Below are 22,316 nucleotides of genomic sequence, written 5' to 3' on the forward strand. Positions count from 1 at the left end.
TACATCATGCCAGTCAAGATCGCTACTCAGGTCTGGGTAATCACGTGCCCAGATCCTCTCAATAGGAAGGGCAGAGCGACCAGATACCACCAAGACCTGATAAAGCCTCGATAACTTACCAGTTTTTAGGCTGCACAGTAAATAACTCCTGAATAGGATGGGTGGGCGGAGCCCTCTGCCAGGGGACACCGTGGGCCTTGAATGCTGATCTTAATTAAAAGGTAAAAGAAAAATAGAGGAACGTATGACTGAATGCTTTCTGCAAGTCAGAAAAAGGCAATAAGCCAACCTTGCTAGATCATTTAGATAATGTAGCCCCTTCTGTTCCCATTGTGGGGCTGTTGTCGGCCATAACTCAATTTAAGTCAGATATATCTATACATAAAAGTAAAGCATGCAAACACGTCGAACAAAAGAGAGAAACAAAGAAGACAACTCCGGGTGTATCTCTCGGCGTGTATTTGAGGTAAAACAATCAGTCACATAGAAAATCACAACTCATGTACAGATTATGAACCAGTCGACTGCAAACATGAAAACAGCGAGCATGCGTCTCCTCTTTGGTCAGTGCATAGAAAGCAACAGGTCATTTGGTCTGTGGAGATTCTCACTGCAGTTGGTTCTTTATTAGTGACGGGGGGGGGGGGGTAGTGCACACATGTAGTGCACACAGTAGGATTATGACACATGATAAAGACTGGGTACCCAATCCATTACTTTTTAGCACCGACCGAATTGCCTCTAAAATACTGAGTATTGAAAAATCCCTCGTCATTCAAAACCCCATTTTAATAACCAAAGGGTGAGACGCCCCAACGCAACGCCTGACCTCCAACAGAAAAGGCCGTCGGGCTGATCATTCAGCTCCCGTCGGTCCTAAAGGGCCTCGGGACACGCCGGAGCGCCGCCGCCTGGAGCGTCCGATCTACACATGAGCAAGTCATATTACATCTCCATACAGCAGGTGAACCTAACCTGTATTGTCACCCAAAAAATAAAAATTGGAAATTACAAACGTGGGTCTGGCTTCTCCCGAATTCAAGCCGCCCATCATGGTTCAGAATAAGATCTTCTATTTCACACAAATTGTTCACCAAAACGTGTTTCTGAAAACATTTTAAGCGAGAAACAGGCCGTACAGTTTCTGAATACGTTTTTTTAGGATCAACAAAGGTCAGTTTGAAAGATTTTTTGTCAGATTTTGAGAGGCGTTTGTACCGCTCGTCATGTTAGGCAAGCGTTTTAACATAAGTGCACTGATTCCCTAGTCAAGGGCTAGCACTCAGCCAATCAGATTGGTCATTGGCCCAAATGAAAGCCGACGGCTCCTCCGACTGACGACACGGAACACAGCGAACAGACTCGAGTCCCCGACCTCGCCAGACTGTCCGACGGCCGATAATCGGGTTGGTGTGTCAGCGCCTTAAGGAGTAAATCTCATCAGTGTCAGTGAGCCAATCAACATGCAGCATGGTTCTACCAAGATCTAATAAGGTCTGTGATTGGCTGTCTAACGTTACATGTTGAATAGGCACGCAGGAAAACCTCTACACAGAGACCGGGCTCCCGTAGGAGGAGCTGGAACATAAATACCAAGATCTGTGCAGTAATGTCGTTTCATATCATTTGTATAAAATTGGTATGGGAAAAAGTATTGTATAGGACCTGATATCAAAGAGATGGTATTGGTATGGAATATTTTAGAACAATACCCAGCCCTACACATGATGGATGAGAACAAAAAGAGAGGCAAAGAATAAAAAGAGAAAGACAGGCCAGGCTGGCAGATAGAACGTGGAATTCTCAGTCGAGTCGGGAGTGTCCCCTCACAGTGCTCCTAACCCGTGCCCCGGGGGGGGGGCTGCTAACGCCCGGGGGGGGTGTGGTCCGGGTTGCCAGTCATTTGAGGGTGGCTGCCGCTGCCTCCTGGATACAGGACACGGCCTTCTGGATGTCCTCGTCCGTCTGCTCGATGGTGACCACCACCCTGATACTGGGACACACGCCGAGATTGCGATTACAATCAATTTGCTCTTATTTTTAATAATAATAAAAAAAAAAAAGTGTAGCTAAAGTTCAACATTCACTGTGTAAAAGAAAACATGTCACGGAGCTTTATAACATGAGACACCATCACTAATGCTCGATATTCTATATAAGGAAGAGAACACGGATAGGAATTGCAGCAATAAGTGTTTCTCTTTAAAAGAGTGGAACTCTCAATTTGAAGAGGATTAATTGTTAAAATGGGTCCATTTAAATATTTTTCACGCTCATTTCTAAGCTCCTCCTCTGCATTCACATGCATCGTTACGACAGCAGACTAAGGAAGGTCTCGTGGTCCCAGAGCCCCGTCTCTTCCCACACTGATCATAGACAGAGCATATGGAAAGTATTCACACGCTTGTCTTTTTCCACATTTTGTTATGTTACAGCCTTATTCCAAAATGGATGAAATCTATTTTTTCCTCAAAATTCAACACATAATACCCCATAATGACAACTTAAAAAATTAGTTTGAGGTTTTTGCAAATGTATTAAAATACAAAAACAAAGAAATTACTTGCACATAAGCATTCACTTTGAGATCAAGGTCAAAATTGAGCTCAGGTGCGTTCTGTTTCCACTGATCACGCTTGAGATGTTTCTACTGCTCAACTGGAGTCCCCCTGTGGTAAAATCAGGACTGTCTCGTGTCACAGATCTGGGGAAGGAAGTTCGGAGCTACCAGGACTCTTCATAGAGCTGGCCGGCCCTCTACACTGAGTGATGGGGGGAGAAGAGCTTTAGTTAGGGAGGGGACCAATGACCCAATGGTTCATTAACTAACCATTGGGTTAACTTAATTCTGTGGTCTGATGAGACAAAGATCGGACTCTTTGGTGTGAATGCATAGCGGTACGTTTGGAGGACAGCAGGCACCACTCACCACCTGGACGAAAGCATCCCTACAGTGAAGCATGGTGGGGGCAGTATCCTGCTGTGGGGGTGTTTTTCAGGGGCAGGGACTGGGAGACTAGTCAGGATTGAGGGAAAGATGAATGCAGCAATGTACAGAGACAACCTGGAGTAAGACCTGTTCCAGATCCCTTTTGACCTCAGACTGGGCCGTCAGTTAATCTTTCAACTGGACAGCGACCCTAAGCACACAGCCAAGATATGGAAGCAGTGGCTTCAGGACCACTCTGTGATTTTCCTAGAGCGGTCCAGCCAGAGCCCAGACCTGAATCCCATTGAACATCTCTGGAGGGATCTGAACGTGGCCGTGCACCGACACCCCCCATCCAACCTGATGGAGCTCAGATTCTATAATGGAGTGGCAGTAGCTCAGTTTGCAGGGAGTTGGGTTGGGAACTGGTGGATCGCTGGTTCAAGTCCCGGTAGCTGGTAGCAGGAGAGGTGCCAGTTCACCTGCCAAGGTGCTCTTGAGCAAGTCACCAAACCCCCAACTGACTTGAGGTTGTTATTGCTGCCAAAGGTGCCACAACAAAGTACTTAGCAAAGGCTGTGGATACTTTTGTACATATTATATTTTTGTTCTTTAAATTTTAATAAATCTGCAAACATTTAAAAAAGATTTCATGTTGTCATTATGGGGTATTGTGTGTAGAACTTTGAGGGGGAAAAAATAACTGAATCCATTTTGGAATAAGGCTGTAGCATAACTAAACGTGGAAAAAGTGAAACCCTGAGAATACTTTCCATATGCCCTGTAGGCTCCTCTCCTCTCTCTGGCCTCCATCTCCAGCAGATCTAGGGCTGACACTAACGCTTATTTTCATAGTCCACTCTGGATGACTGGATCATGCGTTTGGTCTCTAAAATGTCAAAACATTGTGAAAAATGTGGATCAGTGTTTCCCAAAGCCCAAGATGAAAAGTCTTGTTTTGTCCACAACTCAAAGATTGAGATTCCTGTCACAGAGGAGAGAAGAAACTAGAACGTATACACAAGCTGACGGCACACTAGCTTTTTCATGAAAAGAATTACTCAGCCGATTAATCAATTATCTAAATAGTTGGAGATTCATTTAACAGTTAACAAGTAATGCATTAATCTATAATCTTTGCAGCTCTGAGTAGATGTAAATATCGGTTGACAGACAAAATACTTTAAAACACATTTTCTATAAACACACACACAAGTTTCCTCCTCCTAAAGAATAAGCCTCGTTCTCCATTTTGTTCCAGTGATAAAATCTGCTGTTAATCCATGTCTCACTACGTTCTGACTGAGTGTCTGTGGCTCTCAGTTCCAAGCCCATTGGTTCCTACTGAAGGTGTAAACCTTTATAAACCGCTCACACATATGTGCTTTTAAAAAGATTAAAAAAAGATTTTTAAAAAAAAACACTAGTTTTTAACAAACGTTACTCATACATGAGTACACAGTGAGTTTGTTGGGGACTATTTTCAGCGGCGGATTAATCCACATTTGGTGTTTTAGTGAGTATGTGTGAGAGAAAGAAGGTGTGTGTGAGTCAGAATAAAGTACAGGTTTGTGTGTGAGTCAGAATAAAGTACAGTGTGTGCGCTTGTGTGTGACAGAAAAGTACAATGTGTGTTTTGATGGTGATGAAGGATAAAGTGTCTCTTATTAACGACAATAAATCATTACTGGTGCAGTAATTACATTATATATTTCAGTTGATCCTTTTATCCAAAGCAACTTATAATTGCAGCGTTGCACTTCCAGTGTTGCAGACGGTAACTTAGCCTACGTTTGGATGTCTCGTGAGCTAAACGGTACTGAGGGACATTCAGTACTGCATGTTAGACTGAAAGGAGATCCTGTGGGTGGAACACAGGGGTGAAAGCGAGACTCAGTTTAATTACTTTCTGTTGCACTGCATCCAAAGCACAGCAGAGCCTCTTACCTGGGGGGGGGGAGGAAACGCTCCTCTTTCTCCAGGTACCGAGCCAGGGTCAGAGCCACGCCTCTCTCCATACACTGGAATGGAACACATGGAAACCACTGTGAGCCGCCGAGTAACAAACACTGAATCATATGTCAACCATCACGGTTGGTCCTGGGCAACGATTTGACACACGCTTTAAAAATGATTAAGCAAATAGCGGAGATTAAAAACTCCAGGACACGTGGATAGTTATGTTGTGGTTTGGGTCTTCCTTGGTAACAGGACTGGCTTAAACACTTGGTATGAGGAGCCTCGTCAAAACCAGAACAAGACTTTCAAATTTATACTGTCATGCTTAGGGATGGGTATCGTTCAAAATATTCCATATGAGTACCTATACCAACACTATGACTTTGATACCAGTTCCAAGATGGTACTTGATACCAATGTTATAAAACAAAAAGTGACATTACTGCTCAAATTCTTTTATATTTCTCAGCTCCGACTCCGTGAGCCGTCTCTGTGTAACGTAGAGTTGTTCCTGCGTGTCTCTACGACGTGTAACGTTAGACAGCCAATCACAGACATTAGATCTTGGTAGAAGCATGCTGATTGGCTCACTATCAAGATTTACTCCTTAGGTATTAAAATTTGAGGAAATTTGATTGGCGCCTAGAAAGTACTGAAATGGGTACCCAGGCCTAGTCATGCTACATCAGGACTGTCTGAGTAGGAACCTCTGCGTATGTCCATAATGAAATAACTTGAAATATTATGTGGTGTGGGACTTACATATTCTACAATGGTGCGGAGCAGCTGCATGTCAGAGTCTCGGGAGCCGGAACTTCTCTCCAGCTGTAAGTGAAGCGCCGGGGCGAACTGCACTCCTACTAACTTCAGACCTGGAGTTCTGTCATACATCGGGGGGGGAGAAAAACCTTATCATGGTCAATGCATTTCTGTGAGTGATTTTTATTGTTATGTATGTGTGATTCATGTGTTATGGTTGTCTTGCTACTGGATGCCAAAAACAAGTAAGTAAGTATGGGTTAGTAAGGGTTTATGCCACAATGGGTTACTCTCATGTGGAATTACCTGGTGAATGGTGCATACATAAACATATTAAACAATATTAATATGAAATATACATTAATTACAGAAACAAATAGTTTCTGCAGATTTTACTAAGTCAAATGTAAGACTTAATTAAGACTTAATTAAGACCATTATGAGTGAGATTTAAGACCTTTATCACAACATCAACTGAGCCCAGTTTTTTTTTTCTTTCTCCAAGCCAAGTTTTGTGAAACTTGTACTAATAACCCCAACGCTGATTGGTTGCAATAGAAGTTCCATATTGGTCTCATTTGTAGTGGGAATATAGCAAATTATATTTGGGCTGTCGACAGAAAGAACTACAATACCATGGAAAGTAAACGCCACTCCAACGACGTTGTGATCCTTTTGGAGATCTGCGTTGAGGTACATGCTTCTTTGCATTGCATTTCCCCACCAGAACACGGGGGGGGGGGTGTATTTGGTTTCCATTCCAGAGGGTCAATTGCAAAACTCTTTGTTTACCTGTGCGTTGGTGTGTGCCTCGAGCCAGCATGTGTGTGTGTGTGTGTGTGTGTGTGTGGGGAGTGGATGAGAGAGCGAGGGAGAAAGTGAGAGAGTGACAGGAGTGGTCTTCAGAGTGAGTAGTGACTCTAGAGTCCTAGTGAGAGAAACTCTGTGTCTCCCCTGTTCTTTCTGACCACGGGGGGAGAAGTTAACCCTCTCCTTGATTTCTGGATTTTTCTTTTAGGTTCCGTCTCTCACAGTTGAAGTCTTCCCATGATTAAAATTACAGACCTCTACATGCTTTGGAAGTAGAAAAAACCTGCAAAATCAGCAGTGGATCAAATACTATAAGGAAGGGGCCTACAGTGTGTCCCAGACCACCTCTGAATATGGTCTGAGGGGTAGGATCTCAATGCGTTGTCACCTGTACTTAGAGCTGCAGAGCCGTTTGCTGCTGCTAAACTTGGACTACTGACTGAGGAGAAAGCCCTTTTGAGCTGAAATCGTGTGTTCACCCCACAGGAGGTAGCTTCAATGTGAGGAAATATTCTGAAGCTCAAAAAAGTTCAGATAAAAAATAACGACCAGGCCTGTCTTACTGTTCCCTTTAACCCCAGCGGTCTGGAGGTGCTGTGAGCCAGTACCCTCCAGCAAAATAAGCAGGAGAAACTGATGGAAAACCATGAGGAAAATTAACTGGCTGCTGCCCTGCTGTCCACATCAAACAGAGCTGCTGTAATGGCACTTTCCAGAGCATCTTTTCATTTGTTGTGACTCAATTTAAAGTTAATGTAATTTGCAGATTTTGCACCTGCTTTCCCCAGACATGCCATGTCAGACAGTTTCCTGCAGCGGTCAGTCTGTGGTGAGAAATGCGCCGACTTTTTATTTCCTTCTCCCATATTTTGAACAGGAACACCTTAAAGTACAAACTGCCTGGGACCAAACACAATATTCAGCGCTGCCCTTTTCTCAATGTTGTTCTTTAGTATGAGGAAATTGGGTGGTTTAGCAACTAAGGGCCACAAATCCTCAGTAAATACCCAATTAAATTTCACCAGCAACATTTCATATTAAACCTTTAGATACACTCAAACATACATAGAGGCCTTTAGTCAAGCCACAGTGGCAGACCGTGAACTTACCCCTGTAACTCTGTGTAGACCTGTTTGCACTTTTCTCTCAGGACCGTGAATATATCTGCAAAACAGATGAGGACAGATGGATGAGTGGGAAACGGCCTGAAAACAGAACTAGCGTCTTATTCAAAATATACGTCTAATCCGCAGAAAGCCTTCTCTCAAAGAGAGCCAGAGACTGAGCGTGTACCTGGATCCTCCTCCATGATGTTGAGGGCCTCGATGGCGGCAGCAGCCAGCATGGGAGGCAGCGAGGCAGAGAAGCAGTAGCCCTGGCCCGACAGACGCTGCCAAGCACAAGACACACTCAACTGACTTTGTTATGGACGCACAGTTATTGTCTTTAGGATTGGGATTTTGCCACAACTAAAACCAAATCTTATTTTATATTTCAGTAAAAACCAGTACCTACAAATGGAAAAGAAAATGGAAAAGAACACAGGGACAATAAGGTCTGGACCAAGACGTCAACCTCGTTGTTTTGAGGACATTCCTGTGTAGCTCTGGCTTTACAAGCGGGGCTGTTGTCTGCTGGAAAACTGTTAATGAGGAAAACCTCATTAAATCTGTTTTTGGATACTTCTGAAAAAGGCTTGAGACCACTCCCCCAAGTCTTGTCTACTGTTGGACCACATTAAAAAGCAATAAAACAAAAATCTAGATGCCATCCAGGGAAAATATGAGGAACTAACAATTAGAGATGCAGAAAAACAATCCATGCAGTATTTTAGAAAGGCAGCTGTGGAGCAAACCATGAGGGTGAGAGCATTTATTAGAGAGGGCCAACATTAACATTGTTACACTGTGAAGACACAGCAACACGCCAGACACACCTGCAACAGTTTGACTCAAACACTCACTGAGGTAAACTTTCTTGTCAAACACGTGGCATGGCTTACTAGCTCACTTTGATAAACAGGAGCCATCACTGATGTGATTAGTTACGTAGGTGCTCGCCCTGCTCTCAGTATGGAGGTTGTGGTGGATCAGCGGACTGGACCATTTGAGGATAGAATCTCAAACTGTGTGTCAAAGCTTCATGTGGAGCAGTGATAGGGCTGCACCATATGAAGGAATTGCAGTAACGTTAATGTATATTGTGTTATCCAGGGTGTGATTTTCCGGGGGAGGGAAGATGCGTGGGATGTCCGCCTTTCTGGTCTACATATCCCGGCTGAACTATTACTTTCAAAACATGTTTAAAAAAAAAAGGAAAAGAAAAAAGTATTTTTACCTAAGTAAAGCCCAGTGATGTGACCAGTCTAGAGCCATAGAAGGACAAAACCAGAGGTTGTATTTAGCCACTACCAGCGGCAGTGGTTCAGCCCCCCCCCCTCCCCAAATATATGACTGAGCCGGGGACAGGCACCGCCAACATTGTGTTATTTCATTTTGAGAAGATTTTCCATTGGATATAGAAGTTCATAAGTGTTTATGACCTATTTTTTTTCTCCATACAAATCCCTCCCTGGCAATATTACTTCCAATAGATAAATAAATATTATAGTGTGTGCAGTTCTGCTATGTGTGCAAAACAATTGCTTGTTGTGTAACAATTCAAAAAACAAAACAATGATACAGTGCATTAGCTTCAATACCAATTAAATCAAACCCTAAGGGGCAGACATGTTGACAGTGGGAGCAGCCCTGCTGTGGCTCTCTCAGCTCCCCATGTGTCCCTGAGCCTGGACTACGAGCCTGGACTACGGAGCAGGGCGAGGGTTAGCGAGGTAACTTCAGGGATAAGCCTGTCTTACGACGCAGGCTCACTTTTTAGCAGGTGTAAAGGAGGGTTTAGTTTTTGGTTGCCTTCGTCGTGGAGCATCAGTCAGAATGCATGAGCTGAGCCACAGAGAAGTTGTCCAGCTGAAGGAAATTTTATTTAATACAACTGAACGAGGAAAATGACGTATAACAGAACAGACAGGTCAGAGAATCTAGGAAGAAACCAATAGAAATCAGAACTGAAGTCCCATGTTCATAAAGTAACTAGATAAATGTTATCAAGAAATAAGGTACTAAGTAAAACTCATTTTACCAGCTGCCACCCCATGTGAAGGTGGGGAAAAAACTGAGAAGGAGTGCATATTTAAATAAGGAGTGACCAGGTGAACTCAATCAGGTAATTAAGGTGGAAGCAAAAAGCATACAGTGGTGAAGACGGGGGAGGAAAGGATGTGAGGTAGGTGTGGAAAGCAAGTGTCAAAATAATTTAGAAATAGGGATCTTTTGTACAGCCGCCCCCAGATTTCTAGTGAGAAATATGATTACAGACCAAACAAATTAACGGTCAGGTAGGCCAGGAAGGGGGATCCGGCGAACTACAGGTCAGACATAGGACTTGACTTTCACTGTAACTGCAGTAACTGTTCTAATGTGGCCATCTTTGCTTGGTTGGAGGCGGGTCACCTTTCCCACGGGCCAAAGAGCTCATCACGGAGTTTAATTACAGATCTGGTTTGCCCCGCTGCCATTTGTGCTGTGGTTGAAGTGCTAGTAGACAGGGTTGGATGTAGTGTTTCCAGAAATGGTCAGACAATATTTGGGCATGGCGCCAACGCCGTCTACTGAGAAGATCTGAGTCTGGGTAGGACACTAGAGGGAGCACTGCATCATGTTGTCCCATGATGAGAAGGACTGCATCAACATCTGCAATATCTGAAGACACATAGCCAAGTGGTTTTGAATTAAGGATACCTTCAATTTCAATTGACACTGTTCTCAGAACCTTCTCAGTAACCATTTGTCCACCAATGGCTGTCCTGAGAGCACTCTTTACCGAGAGTACTTCTGGCTCCCAGATGTCACTGTGGGTGGCATCTGGGAGTGGGGTGCATGGGGAGAATACAAATGGAAGTGGATTTTTCACGTTGAGAGGGCTGACTGGAGAGTGGGATAAAGGTTATGTAAAGATTTCTGTGTTGAATTTCAATAATCACTCTGCCTCCTGTCCACCAGTGATCAGACATATTCCTGTTATGATGTCTTCGAGCTTGCCCTAATTACCTGACTTTCCTAACCTTGATAATCCAATTCCTTCAGCTGGTCAACCTAGACCACTACTTTTACGAGAGCTGCCACCTCCCAGTTCACCTGCAGCACCAGCAGAGATTAACATACAAAGTCCACATGCTCAGCCTTGTTTACCTCCCCACCAGAGGCAGTATTCCCCTTCATGGCCTCCGTCTTCTACATCTCATAGTCACAACAAACCGAGACCTTTGGCACCCCCTACTGGCAGAACACATGTATACAAGCTTGAGGGTCCTTTCCCAGACCTTACCCGAGAGGATGCAATGCAGTACAGGATGACACTCAGTAATTGACTCCACCCTAATGAAACAGAGAATTGCAAGTATCATGTTCTCCTGGACCAAGCCTAGCTCTTGTCTTTTTCTATGGTTCTGACCCATGCACTCAACCCATCAATGCTCTTGATGAATGTTATGGGCAACCTAGACCATTAGCACTGAAAGAGCTCAGTAACATCATGGATCTCCCTCCTATCAGAGTAGGCGATGGTCATGCTCTTGATAACTTTGCTCTTCGTGTACAAGCACTTGTTGGTCTGCTTAGCACTATGGAAGATCAGGGACATGCAGAACTTCTGTGGCTCTCATGTGGATCTGGAAATGCTGCCTGCAGAACACTCCAGCTGCTTTAGATGGCATGTCTCGGTGTCAAACCAGAAAGGAGAATTCCATCTTCAATGAGCAAAGACTTTCCCGTAAGTTCATACCTGCTCCAACCACAGTTCTACATGGAGCACACAAACCAGATTAATCCACGCCAACTCCAGAACTCTTTCCAATGTCAAGAGCAACCTTATCAGCAGATAAGATGTTCTGAGTTCACAGATAAGACAAATGCCCAAAAGGTAAACAGGATAAAAGAGAATAAACGCTGTTGGCGCTGTGCCAAGCCGCTAAGTGGGACCTGCAGAAGTTCTGTGCCACCTGCAAAGGAAGACATCTACAAATACTGTGTGAAACGAATCAAAGATCCAAAAATCCTTCTACTGTTGTGAGAACATAGTATCTGGACTGACTGGATCTGACTGCCACTGTGTACTCCTGAAAGTTGTAGTGCTTCTTCAAAGTGGAAAGTAAACCTTGGAAACTGTCCTTGATGATGGTTCTCACCCTACCATTCTTCTGCGGTCAGCTGCTCAGCATCTCCGCCAGGAAGGTAAAGCTGAAAAACTGAACCCTCCTTTACATGTGGTGGGAAGAAGGAATGCCATGTTTTAATAAGGAGTGACCAGGTGAAGTCAATCAGGTGATTAAGGTGGAAGCAAAAACCAATCAGTGGAGAAGACAGGGGAGGAAAGGAAGTGAGGTACAGGAAGTGAGGTAGGCGTGGAAAGCAAGTGTAAAAATAAGTTCACGACTCTCTGTCTGTCTGTCTGTTTGTCTGCCAGCAGGATTACGGAAAAACTACTGGCCAGATTTTCTTGTAATTCGGTGGAAGGGTGAAGCATGGCCAGATCCGAATTACGTGGCGGATACAAGTAACAAGTAATTTTTCACTTTCAATTTCAATGCAAGATAGGGCATTTATGCTGCATTCATGTGGTGTTGGAAATGGAAAGTGAGGCCTCGACTGGGAACATTCCCCCTGCATTAACAATAAGAGAGAGGGCGCGGCTTGGGCGGAGGTTTGCGCTCTCCTGTTCAATAACATGGTGGGGTATTTACCTGGTGGTCGATGACAAAGGAGCGTCCGCAGCAGAAGCCTCCGATGGACGCCACGGCGTTCTCCATGTTGGCACTGATCAGGTCAATGTCGTCTACCTGCAGAATGGTACCAGGTTATTATTACACACAATCTGCCCAAAATGTTTTCAGATGGGGAATACTGAAGAAGCGTCATCTTTTTTTGTGTTTATTTTAAAGTTTACTAAATTAAATCCATTATCTAGAATAATCCATTCCTATAATACATTATTGGAAATAATGAATTTAACTTATTTCATATCAGCATGCTTGTGCTGTTGCACACCAGAGAAACGGAGAGAAATAAAACATTTTAAAAGACAATGACACTGGAATAAAAATTGACTTTTTATAGTTATTTGCATATAACTGATCTGTGTGTTTCATATCAAAATGTTTCCGTAACTCAGCTTTCCATTTAGGGACGCCCGGATTTTTTTCTAGAGCAATGTGTGAGGAGATAATTTTGCTCTAAAGCTGATGTCACTTTTTTGAAATTCCTCAGTTCTCTTTTGCAAACTAACCTTAACTTATGTGTACACATGTTTTCAGTGCTGGAAATGAAATTGAGTACATTGCTTTTTGAGTAGGAGCGCCAGTGTGTTGTCGTCCTCAGAGGGTTATTCAGGTGCTAGCCTTCGACTGTGCCGATATTTAGTATTTCTGCATTTAAAGTTGGGCGTACTCACATTGACCCCAAAGTGTTCTGTGACTCCTCGGCCGTGTTCTCCCAACACACCAAAAGACATGCTCTCCTCCAGGAAGATCCGCACCTTGTACTTGTACTTGAGCTTCAGCTGGAAGGTTACAGCAACACAATCAATAGGCAACAATCACGCCACTTCCAATAGATGTGCACCTAATGCAGCAGCGGTCTATGGGATCTACAGGTCGTGCTGTACAGTTTTAACTAGGGATTCTTCTTGTTCCGTTGTTTTTTCCACCGTTAACTGAGCACTGACCATTAGCTGTCATGCATTATTACATGTGCCTCTGTAATAAAAGCTACCGTATGTACCAGTTCTGGGAGGGGACAGATGTCTGCAGTGTTGATGTACAGCCCCTCCACTACGATGAACTTCCGGGTCACTCGAGCTTTGCGAGGATTCTGCAGCAGAAACAAAGTGCATGAGACTTGACATTTTATTAAAGAATAAGTGAAAGCAGGATTATAAAAATGTGCTACATTTGTGAGCATGAAAGCACAAGTCACATAATCACATGGGGGGAAGGGGGGCAGTAGCTCAATCAGTAGGGAGACAAGTATTGTAATTTCCCATGTGGGATAAATAGTATAAATTCTTGAATAACTCGGTCCTAACCTTGTGGTCCTCCAGCTCCTGCTCCTTGAGCAGCCTCTCCAGATCCTCCATGTCGTTGTGTTTGAAGTATTTGATGAAGCTGCGGGACGCCTGGAGACCCTTCTGGATGGAGAAGCAGGCGGCTTCGTCCCTGATCACACAACACAGAAGTGAAAACCGAGGCACACTTAACCCAACAGACCAACAACATATAAACATACGCAGGCTTGAGATGCTGGATATGGTTTTCTGTGTCAACCTTCGGGAACTAAGCCTGCCAATAAGTGTAGTTTTAAGTCTTTATTCAGCTCACTTGCAGTGGAGCTCCCTCCAATAATAAATACTGACAAAATGTTTCAAAAGAAAATGACCTGGTATATGGTGCTTTTTCAGTGTGATCACCGAATCCTGGATTAATATTGCTCTGTACATGTCAACAGCAGGGCTGTAGTCAAGACCATTTTTGTCGAGTCCAAGACCAGGACCAGCCAAGACCGAGTCCAAATAAGAACCGAGAAAGAAAAAAGAATCCTCTTCAAGACTACTTACATGTTCATAATTTATATGATGTGAGAGACGGTTTATCTTCTATATTAAGATCATCTTTTTTCATTTTTATTTGTAATGATCAAAAAGTAACAGCATTGTAGAATCAAATTAGGCCATACTAGTTACTTTAAGTAGAGCAATTTAACTTGGAAAACCTACGTAAAATGAACAAATAAGAAGCAACAGACGTGTCACTAAAAAACTGACATGTGGGGCAACCTCTAGCCTCTAGACCTCTAGAATATTTGCCGAGTCCAATGGCCGAGTCAGAGACAAGTCTAGTCCAGATACAAATGAGTCCAAGATGAGTCAGACACAATAGAATAAAGTCTAGAGTCCAGACTCGAGTACCACAGCCCTGGTTAGCAGAGACAGCACATACACAAAGATGATGTCGCCCCTCTTGGAGTAGGCAGGGATGGCACTGGCGATGGTTGCGAAGCCGTAGGAGTAGATGATGGCCTCCTCTGTGCTCATGAAGTTGGCCAGACGACTCTCCAGCTCCAGGTGAACGTCTGGGGACAGACGCCAACAAGTTAGACCACAGTTACAAATCCAAATGTTGCTGTACAATTAAAATCAGAAATCATTGTGATTTAACAATTTCAATATAGTTTTTAAACAAATAAAAAATTTGAATGAATCCCAGGATACATCTTTTGGTTATAAATAAAACAAATACACAGCCAAAGTAAACCACGCCTCTTTATCATCATAAAACATGTTTTCTAACTGTACCCCCCCCCTTGTCATTTTTGTTTTTATGAATGTGTATAGGGTCAGGAGCTACAGCCAACAATTGTTATTATAACAAATATACAGTATAGTTCAACCAATGATCCCTTATAGAATTACAATTTACCATATCTAAATACAATCAACATGACCAGTCACTGTCCTTAAGACTTTAGCATTATTGGGTTAAACGATAAAACAATTGGACAGTTACATAATTGTTACAGGCCTCCCCCTGCTCTGGCATCTCCCCCTCTCATTCCCCCTGCTCTGGCATCTCCCCTCTCATTCCCCCTGCTCTGGCATCTCCCCCTCTCATTCCCCCTGCTCTGGCATCTCCCCCTCTCATTCCCCCTGCTCTGGCTTTTCGCCCTCTCATTCCCCGTGCTCTGGCATCTCCCCTCTCATTCCCCCTGCTCTGGCTTTTCGCCCTCTCATTCCCCCATGCTCTGGCTTTTCGCCCTCTCTTCCCCCTGCTCTGGCTTTTTGCCCTCTCATTCCCCCTGCTCTGGCATTCCCCTCTCATTCCCCCCTGCTCTGGCTTTTCGCCCTCTCATTCCCCTGCTCTGGCATCTCCCCTCTCATTCCCCCTGCTCTGGCTTTCGCCCTCTCATTCCCCCTGCTCTGGCTTTTCGCCCTCTCATTCCCCCTGCTCTGGCTTTTCGCCCGCATCATTCCCCCTGCTGGCATCTCCCCCTCTCATTCCCCGCTCTGGCTTTTTGCCCTCTCATTCCCCCTGCTCTGGCCTTTCCCCCTCTCATCCCCCTGCTCTGGCTTTTCGCACTCTCATTCCCCCTCTCTGGCCTTTCGCCCTCTCATTCCCCCTGCTCTGGCATCTCCCCCTCTCATTCCAAAACAGAAATGCAACTGTAGCCTGAAAATAGCTTTTTTTTTTCTCACCAAAGGTTCCATAGAAGCCCCTTGGACCACATGTGCCCACGCCATATTTCTTCAGCGATGCCAAAGCTTTTTGCTGTAATGACGAGAAGAAAATGTTTTATTCTGAGCTCCAATCAAGCACTGTAACGTAAAAAAGTACAGGTAGTGACGGCTTTGAGGATAAATACTGACCTTAACCCGCTCGTTGTCGAGGAGGCCCAGGAAGTTAAATGATGCAAAGTTAATGCACTCTTTCCCATTGATTATGATTTTGTGGCTGGGAGGTCTGAAACAGAAAACATTGTGTTTAATGCTCATCTTACTGTAACGTAAACAGCATTTAGTGACTGTATAAAACATCACATGGATTGTTGTGAATTGTGTGCTACACATTAACACAGTTGATGTTGGAAAGAAAAAAAGGTGACCCCGTGAGAACTGAAATATTCAATCCTTTACTTAAGTGAAAGTACTAATACCACAATGCAAAAATACTCTGTCAGATGACTGTAGAGGATAAAAAGTAGAATATTTCTCGCTGAATTGTAGCAGAGTAGAAGTAGAAAGGGGCGTGAAAAGAGAAGACTCAAGTACCTCAACATTTGGACTGAAGTACAGTACTGGAGTAGATGTACTTCGTTATAGTCCACCACTGGCTTTACTATATTTGGCTGATAAATGTCAGCCCTGTCAATTATGTCTGGGGCTGTAGTTGAACAGCTTGGCAAAAAAGTGCCAATACCGCTCCACTAAATGGTACCTTAAAGCTACAGTGTGTATTTTCTGTCTCCCCCCTCTGTCAAGTAACGACAACAACACTGTCGCGCAGCCACATGATACAAGCCTTCTGTGATCACGCACCACCCCCACCCTCCTCCACACAGTTGCAAGTAGACAGGGAGGAAATGGAGGATTAAAAAAATATATATATAATTAGTTTTAATTTAGGCTACATCTTTTGGTCATATCACTGTCACGTGACCCAGATAATGTAATAACGCCATACACAGCCACTACTGCTTTGCTTTTTGGAGGAGATCTTGTTAGTAAATGTGTGTGTGGGCGGGGGGTGTATGAGTGTTTTACCCTGTGACAACATCATAACTGAGGGAGGGATGGTCTTTGGATACGGGAGGAACGAGAGGCTCCGGCTGCCACTCCTCAATCAGGTCCTCCTTTTCCTAGAACAGGGAGCAATGGGACAGACATGATGACACACACACACACACGCACACGCACGCACACGCTCTGCTGTGCCCGAAGCTCAGCTTACCTTCTCGGTCAGTCTGTAGGTCTCATGCAGCTTGTAGGTCTTGGAGAACAGAAGTCTGATGATCCACAGGATGAGGATGCCCTCCAGAATCAGGTGATAGGCAGGAGCCTGAGGGAAACAGGGACACCAGGAAGATTTGGGTGTCAGACTTAGACCTGGGCCGGCAGGAGATTCTGACTGACGGTATGATAACCTTAAGCAAAAATATCACGGTTTCACAGTATTGCAATTACAGCTTTATTATTTTGGGTGCCTGGATAGTTCACCTGGTAGAGCGTGCACCCATATAAATAAATAAATAAATAAATAAATAAATAAATAAATGGGCTCAATCCTCGCCGCTGCGGGTTCACTTATGACCTGTGACCTTTTGCTGCACGTCTTTCCCCTTCAAGTCTAAACTGTCCTGCCAATAATAAAGACCTAAAAATGTATATTAAAGAATGTATAAATATATATTATTTAAAATATTTATTATTATTTTGATACCTTCCACCTGATCGGATTCCTGAAGTTTTTTTTGTTTGTTTTTTTATAATCTATGACCTTAATTTTGTAGTTTCCTAATATTTCTTAGGTGGGATATTAAATGCCTGACTCCATTTTAATAACTGGATGTTAGACAGAGAGAGAGCACCTAGTCGTCCCTGAGAGATGTTGTATTTTATGAATATAGCAGAATGGTGTCACTAAACCAAACTCTGTCCAATACATCACTCAAACACTACCTACATATTGAATGGAGTTATGGCTGCTAAATGGGCAAACGTCCATAGATATACACATGGCTGACACCTTCTGCATGTGTAGCATCCCAGCTGCAGCCTGTTCACCGTTACATATCAGGACGTAGAAACCACAGCACTGACCCTGACTAAGAAGGATGAGGATGGACTTGGACTGGTTTTTATAGGCTTCATACAGCAGTCAGGTGACATGATAGTTAGCTCAAAGTTATGGTCTAGAAAAGCTAGAAAAGTGGACATGTTCTAACTGCACAGACATAAAAAAAAAAACATCCTTAAATATATTTCTGTACAGTAACAAAAGTGTATGGAACGTTACTATTATTGACCTCGGCTTCAACCTTATAACTCGGACAGCCAGTTTCATCTATAGGCTCTACTTTTGTAGCTAGCTAGCTAGCTGAGCACCGTTCAGGTTTCAGCCATCTTCCTGCCTCTTGGACTGGCTCCAGCCTCGGCCACGCCTCCCCCGAGCCACGGCCACTTCCTGGCTGGGGAGCTTTTAATAACCAGCCTCTCGGACCAGAGCAACAACCTCCCCGAGTAGCTAAACATACTAGAAATGTGCGTGTAAACGCCACGGTGTACCCGACGGAGTTGTAAAGAGGAGACGCTTACCTCATAAAACGCTTGCACCATTTCCACCAACACCCACTGCTGTCCGGACGCCATGTTTATCTTCCCTCTGCAACGTCATATGCTGCGTTTAAGTTCCGCAAGAAATTGTAGGACTGAGCGTCCGTCCATGAAACACAATCATAGACTGGATATTATTAATAACATACAGTCTATGTATACAATCCAACACATCAGCAGGCACAAACATGCAATTAAAACAAAATACTGATAGTAACTACAAATATGACTTTATAATGAAAGAGAGGAGGAAAAGTATGGATGATCTAGTCGATTTGGCAAATTATCATATAAACCAATCAAATTATACTTAAGTGTGCATTAAAAAAAAGTATGTACAAATAGATGCATATATAACCAATGAATATTTGTAAAAATCTATTTGAATTATACCCAAACACTACAACCAAACACTAACGCTCGATATATTTTTAAAAGAAAAATCAATTTTCACTTAAACGTAAGATTTTACAACCTGGTGCATTGATTGGGTTCCCATGAATTTGTAATTAGCCAGTCTCTTATTGTTTTCAACTTTTCAACATCAAACACAAATGTCTGTAGAGGAGCGCTTCCAGGACTCAAACCGTTTGTTTGAGGATGCGACAATCATATACAGCAAAACTCAGGTAAAACTCCAAAGCACTCTCACTGGAAGAATCAAAAAGCCTTTATTGTTATGGCTTAGTCATCTTAAACCTTTAAAACACAAGCCTTGGTCAGATGACAAAGCCATAACAACAGCAGCTTTTGGATTTGTCCAGTGCGAGCGTTTGGATTTTCCTGAGTTTTGCTATGGACATGTTCCCCTGTTAGGCAAAAACCCGCCCGCGGGAAAGGCTCGGGGGGAATGGCTCGGGGGGGAATGGCTCTGTAGGTCAACCCCTCGCGCTTGCGTCCTCCTCGCTGCCCCCACAGAGCTGCTCTTGAGCAAGGCTGTGTCCCGGTGGAGCAGTTTCCGGTTGTTTTCTAAAGAAAGCTGCATGCTCAAAACCCCCTTTCTAAGCCCAAAAGTCGGACTGGTTCTATGGGTGCAGGAAATCAAGGCCAGTATTGTGGTGCAGAGGCATAATTTACAGGGGACACGGGGTTACACCCCCCCAATCACCAAAACTGGCCAGTGCAACCCACCCCAAATATCTAATAATAATTAACTTTATATAATTAAAGACATTTGTACCATAAATTGATGCAGAAAAAGTCACCAGAATACAGGAAATTAAGCATTTATTTTGCTCAAAATTTACATTTTGCTCAAAAAATATGGACAAATGTGGAAATATTGCAATTAGAAATCCCCACAATGCAAATAACATTTTAAAATACACAGCATCATATTCGATAAATATGTGGCTATTACAGCCGTGCCACCCAACACCTGTCAGTGATAACCAGGACCTCACGTAATCTGCAGACGCAGTTTTTTTAAACACCATCCCCACCCCAATAGAAAAACAGTTTGCCAAATTAATATTATTTTTTTGGTCTGTTTGGGTCTAGTGATGAAGCAAAAATGAAGACTTTGCCTAATGTATAACATGTTGATTTTTATTGAGTGCATTGTTTTTTTCATATAGGTGCTTACTGTATCCTGGTGCTTCTTTCACTGCACTAGCTATCACTCTGAAACCCCGATGAGTCTAATATCCAGTATGTCACACCCAAAATGAAAACAAAGACAGGTTATGGAAGCACTGAGCAAATATGTCTTTAAACATCCAACCATGGGTTCTATAGCAGTTTGTTCTCAACGGGGTTTTCCCGGCCCTATGGGGTCCTCAGAGTTACTGCAGGGGGGCCACCAAATTTTGGTTAGTTTTTTAATTTAAAAACACAATAACACAATAATTACAGGCCTACTGACCTTTAGGTAAGGTAGTCACTAAGGTAGCCCTCCCCAGATCCAGTTCATCCTTAGGACTCACTGGGACACGTTTAACATTATAACATGATTTATAAAATCATGCAGGCGATTATTTTAATAGCTTAGTAGTCTTTGCATTTTAAAGGTATGCGTATAGGCTTTAGACCGCTCATTTTATTGTAGGCCCAGTTCATTATGTAACTTCATGTTTTACAATATATGCAGTAGGGGGTCCCTTCTCTGTCTCTCTTTCAGTTAAGGGGTCCTTGGCTTAAAAAAAACGCTAAAAATCTTTGTTGTAAAACCGTAAATGCGATCGCTGGCCCCAACCTTTAACTTCTTTTGCAATTGGAGTGGTCGGAATCATAAAACTTGTTTTCAAGCATCAGATTGCATTTTGGCCTGGGCCCAGCTATGCTGCCTTTGTCATCAACACAGAAGATCTTTTGTAACAAATGAGTTTGCACTCCTGTTTTCTTTTTGTTTATAAGATGATTAGACTTAGAAAAGTGGGTTGGCACCACCCCATCAACATAATTGACTTGCTCAAAGAATAATCCCACACACCTCGAAGTACGATGGACTGCACATGACCTGCTAAGCTCATTTGTGGAGTCATATGCTTCAGTCTGGGGCGTGGATTCCCAGGAACCACTAGTCGTGGTGATCCATGTCGCAGTGAAACCTGGACCCGGGCGCCGGGATAGCTCAGTTGGTAGAGCGGGCGCCCACATTTAGAGGTTTATTCCTCGCCGCAGCAGGTCCTGGTTCAACTCTGACCCTTTGCAGCAGGTCTCCCCCCCTCAAGTCTTCTGCTGTCCTATCAAAATAAAAGGTGGAAAACGCCCAACAAATTATCTAAGAAAAAAAAAAGCTGGATCAAAAATTTGTATTGAAAACATTTTTTTTAATAAATGTGAAGGTTCAAACTACAAAGTGAAATATAGCCTTTGAAAACAGATGACCCTTCAACCAACTTCATCCCAGTTATAAACCTAGACATCTAAGTGTCCGTTATGCTCCGGGGTCTGGCCCGTCTGAACTGCTCAACCTTGAACCAGGTAAAATTAGATTCAGGAATACATTCCAAGCCAGTATTATGGCATGTGCATAGGCACATGCCATAATACTGGTAACTACTGTGAACTGTAAACATTGTAGTGAGCAGTGATCTACAAACTAACGTCTGCCATTGGTCCAGGAGAAAATAACAGACTTGGGAGTGGAAATGAGAGAAATTGAACACATGCTGAATAATATGAACCCAGTAGCACGACAGGATCACCTAGACAGACCAGACACACAGCCTCGGCTACAGGTCTGCAGGAGGGAATGTCTCAAGGTTCTCTGGGACAGCCAGGACACAGAAACGCAAACACATAGAGACTGTGTACCGCAGCGCAATCCTTCTCAGGGCACAGCAGCTATCCCCATTCCATGAAGAGCAGAGGAACAGAGCAGTCATGTCAGTGGTGCTCCGTGGTGATTCTGTGACATACTGAAACCTGCAACACTTCAACATTCTTATGAGTCGACTAGAATATATTTATATAAATATATACAGATACAGTATATCATTTTTTCCTCTTTATCACACGTCATGTGTGTTCTTTGGGTCATGTAAAAAAAAAAAAAAAGAGTCCCAACCTTGGGACGCCCAACCAAATCATTTATACATGTTAAAAAAATGTTGAGAGTTAGTTACCCCTGACCCGAACCCTAAGGAACTGCAATCAAGTCCCAAAGCTCTATATTTGCATCATTTCCACAGAAAAAAAGAAATCAAAATTTGCTAATGCTAAAGTGAACTGTACATGTGCAATGTACCACGCAAATTTGTATACAAGCAATGTTTCCCAGCTGCTGAGGACCTGGATCAGGTAGCACACTCACTGTTGTTTCTACACTGGCTTTCATCACATTAGGTGCAGCAAGCCTAAACGCGGTTCTGTTGGTGGACTACTCCCTCTGGATCCCACTGAGGTTAGGTCCACCTGCTGTCAGGCCAATTTGGAAGTGGGTCGCGTGTGGTCTTCATTGGTTATGTATAGGCTGCAA

General features: G+C 43.5%; 1 protein-coding gene across 1 annotated transcript; it reads right to left on the reverse strand.

The window, feature by feature from the left end:
* Window positions 1-1,855: 1,855 nt before the first annotated feature.
* Window positions 1,856-18,464, reverse strand: sptlc1 (serine palmitoyltransferase, long chain base subunit 1). Its single transcript, XM_032540206.1, has 15 exons — window positions 18,377-18,464; window positions 17,013-17,120; window positions 16,826-16,920; window positions 15,932-16,025; window positions 15,761-15,833; window positions 14,508-14,640; window positions 13,598-13,727; window positions 13,294-13,383; window positions 12,965-13,072; window positions 12,258-12,353; window positions 7,751-7,847; window positions 7,567-7,621; window positions 5,651-5,768; window positions 4,877-4,950; window positions 1,856-1,993 (listed from the first exon to the last, which is right to left on the reverse strand). Exons 1-15 carry the CDS (start codon window positions 18,428-18,430, stop codon window positions 1,900-1,902), a joined length of 1,419 nt encoding a protein of 472 aa, XP_032396097.1. The 5' UTR covers window positions 18,431-18,464; the 3' UTR covers window positions 1,856-1,899.
* Window positions 18,465-22,316: the final 3,852 nt, after the last annotated feature.

Source organism: Etheostoma spectabile, chromosome 16 (assembly GCF_008692095.1).
Source record: "Etheostoma spectabile isolate EspeVRDwgs_2016 chromosome 16, UIUC_Espe_1.0, whole genome shotgun sequence".
Taxonomy (NCBI): Eukaryota; Metazoa; Chordata; class Actinopteri; order Perciformes; family Percidae; genus Etheostoma; species Etheostoma spectabile.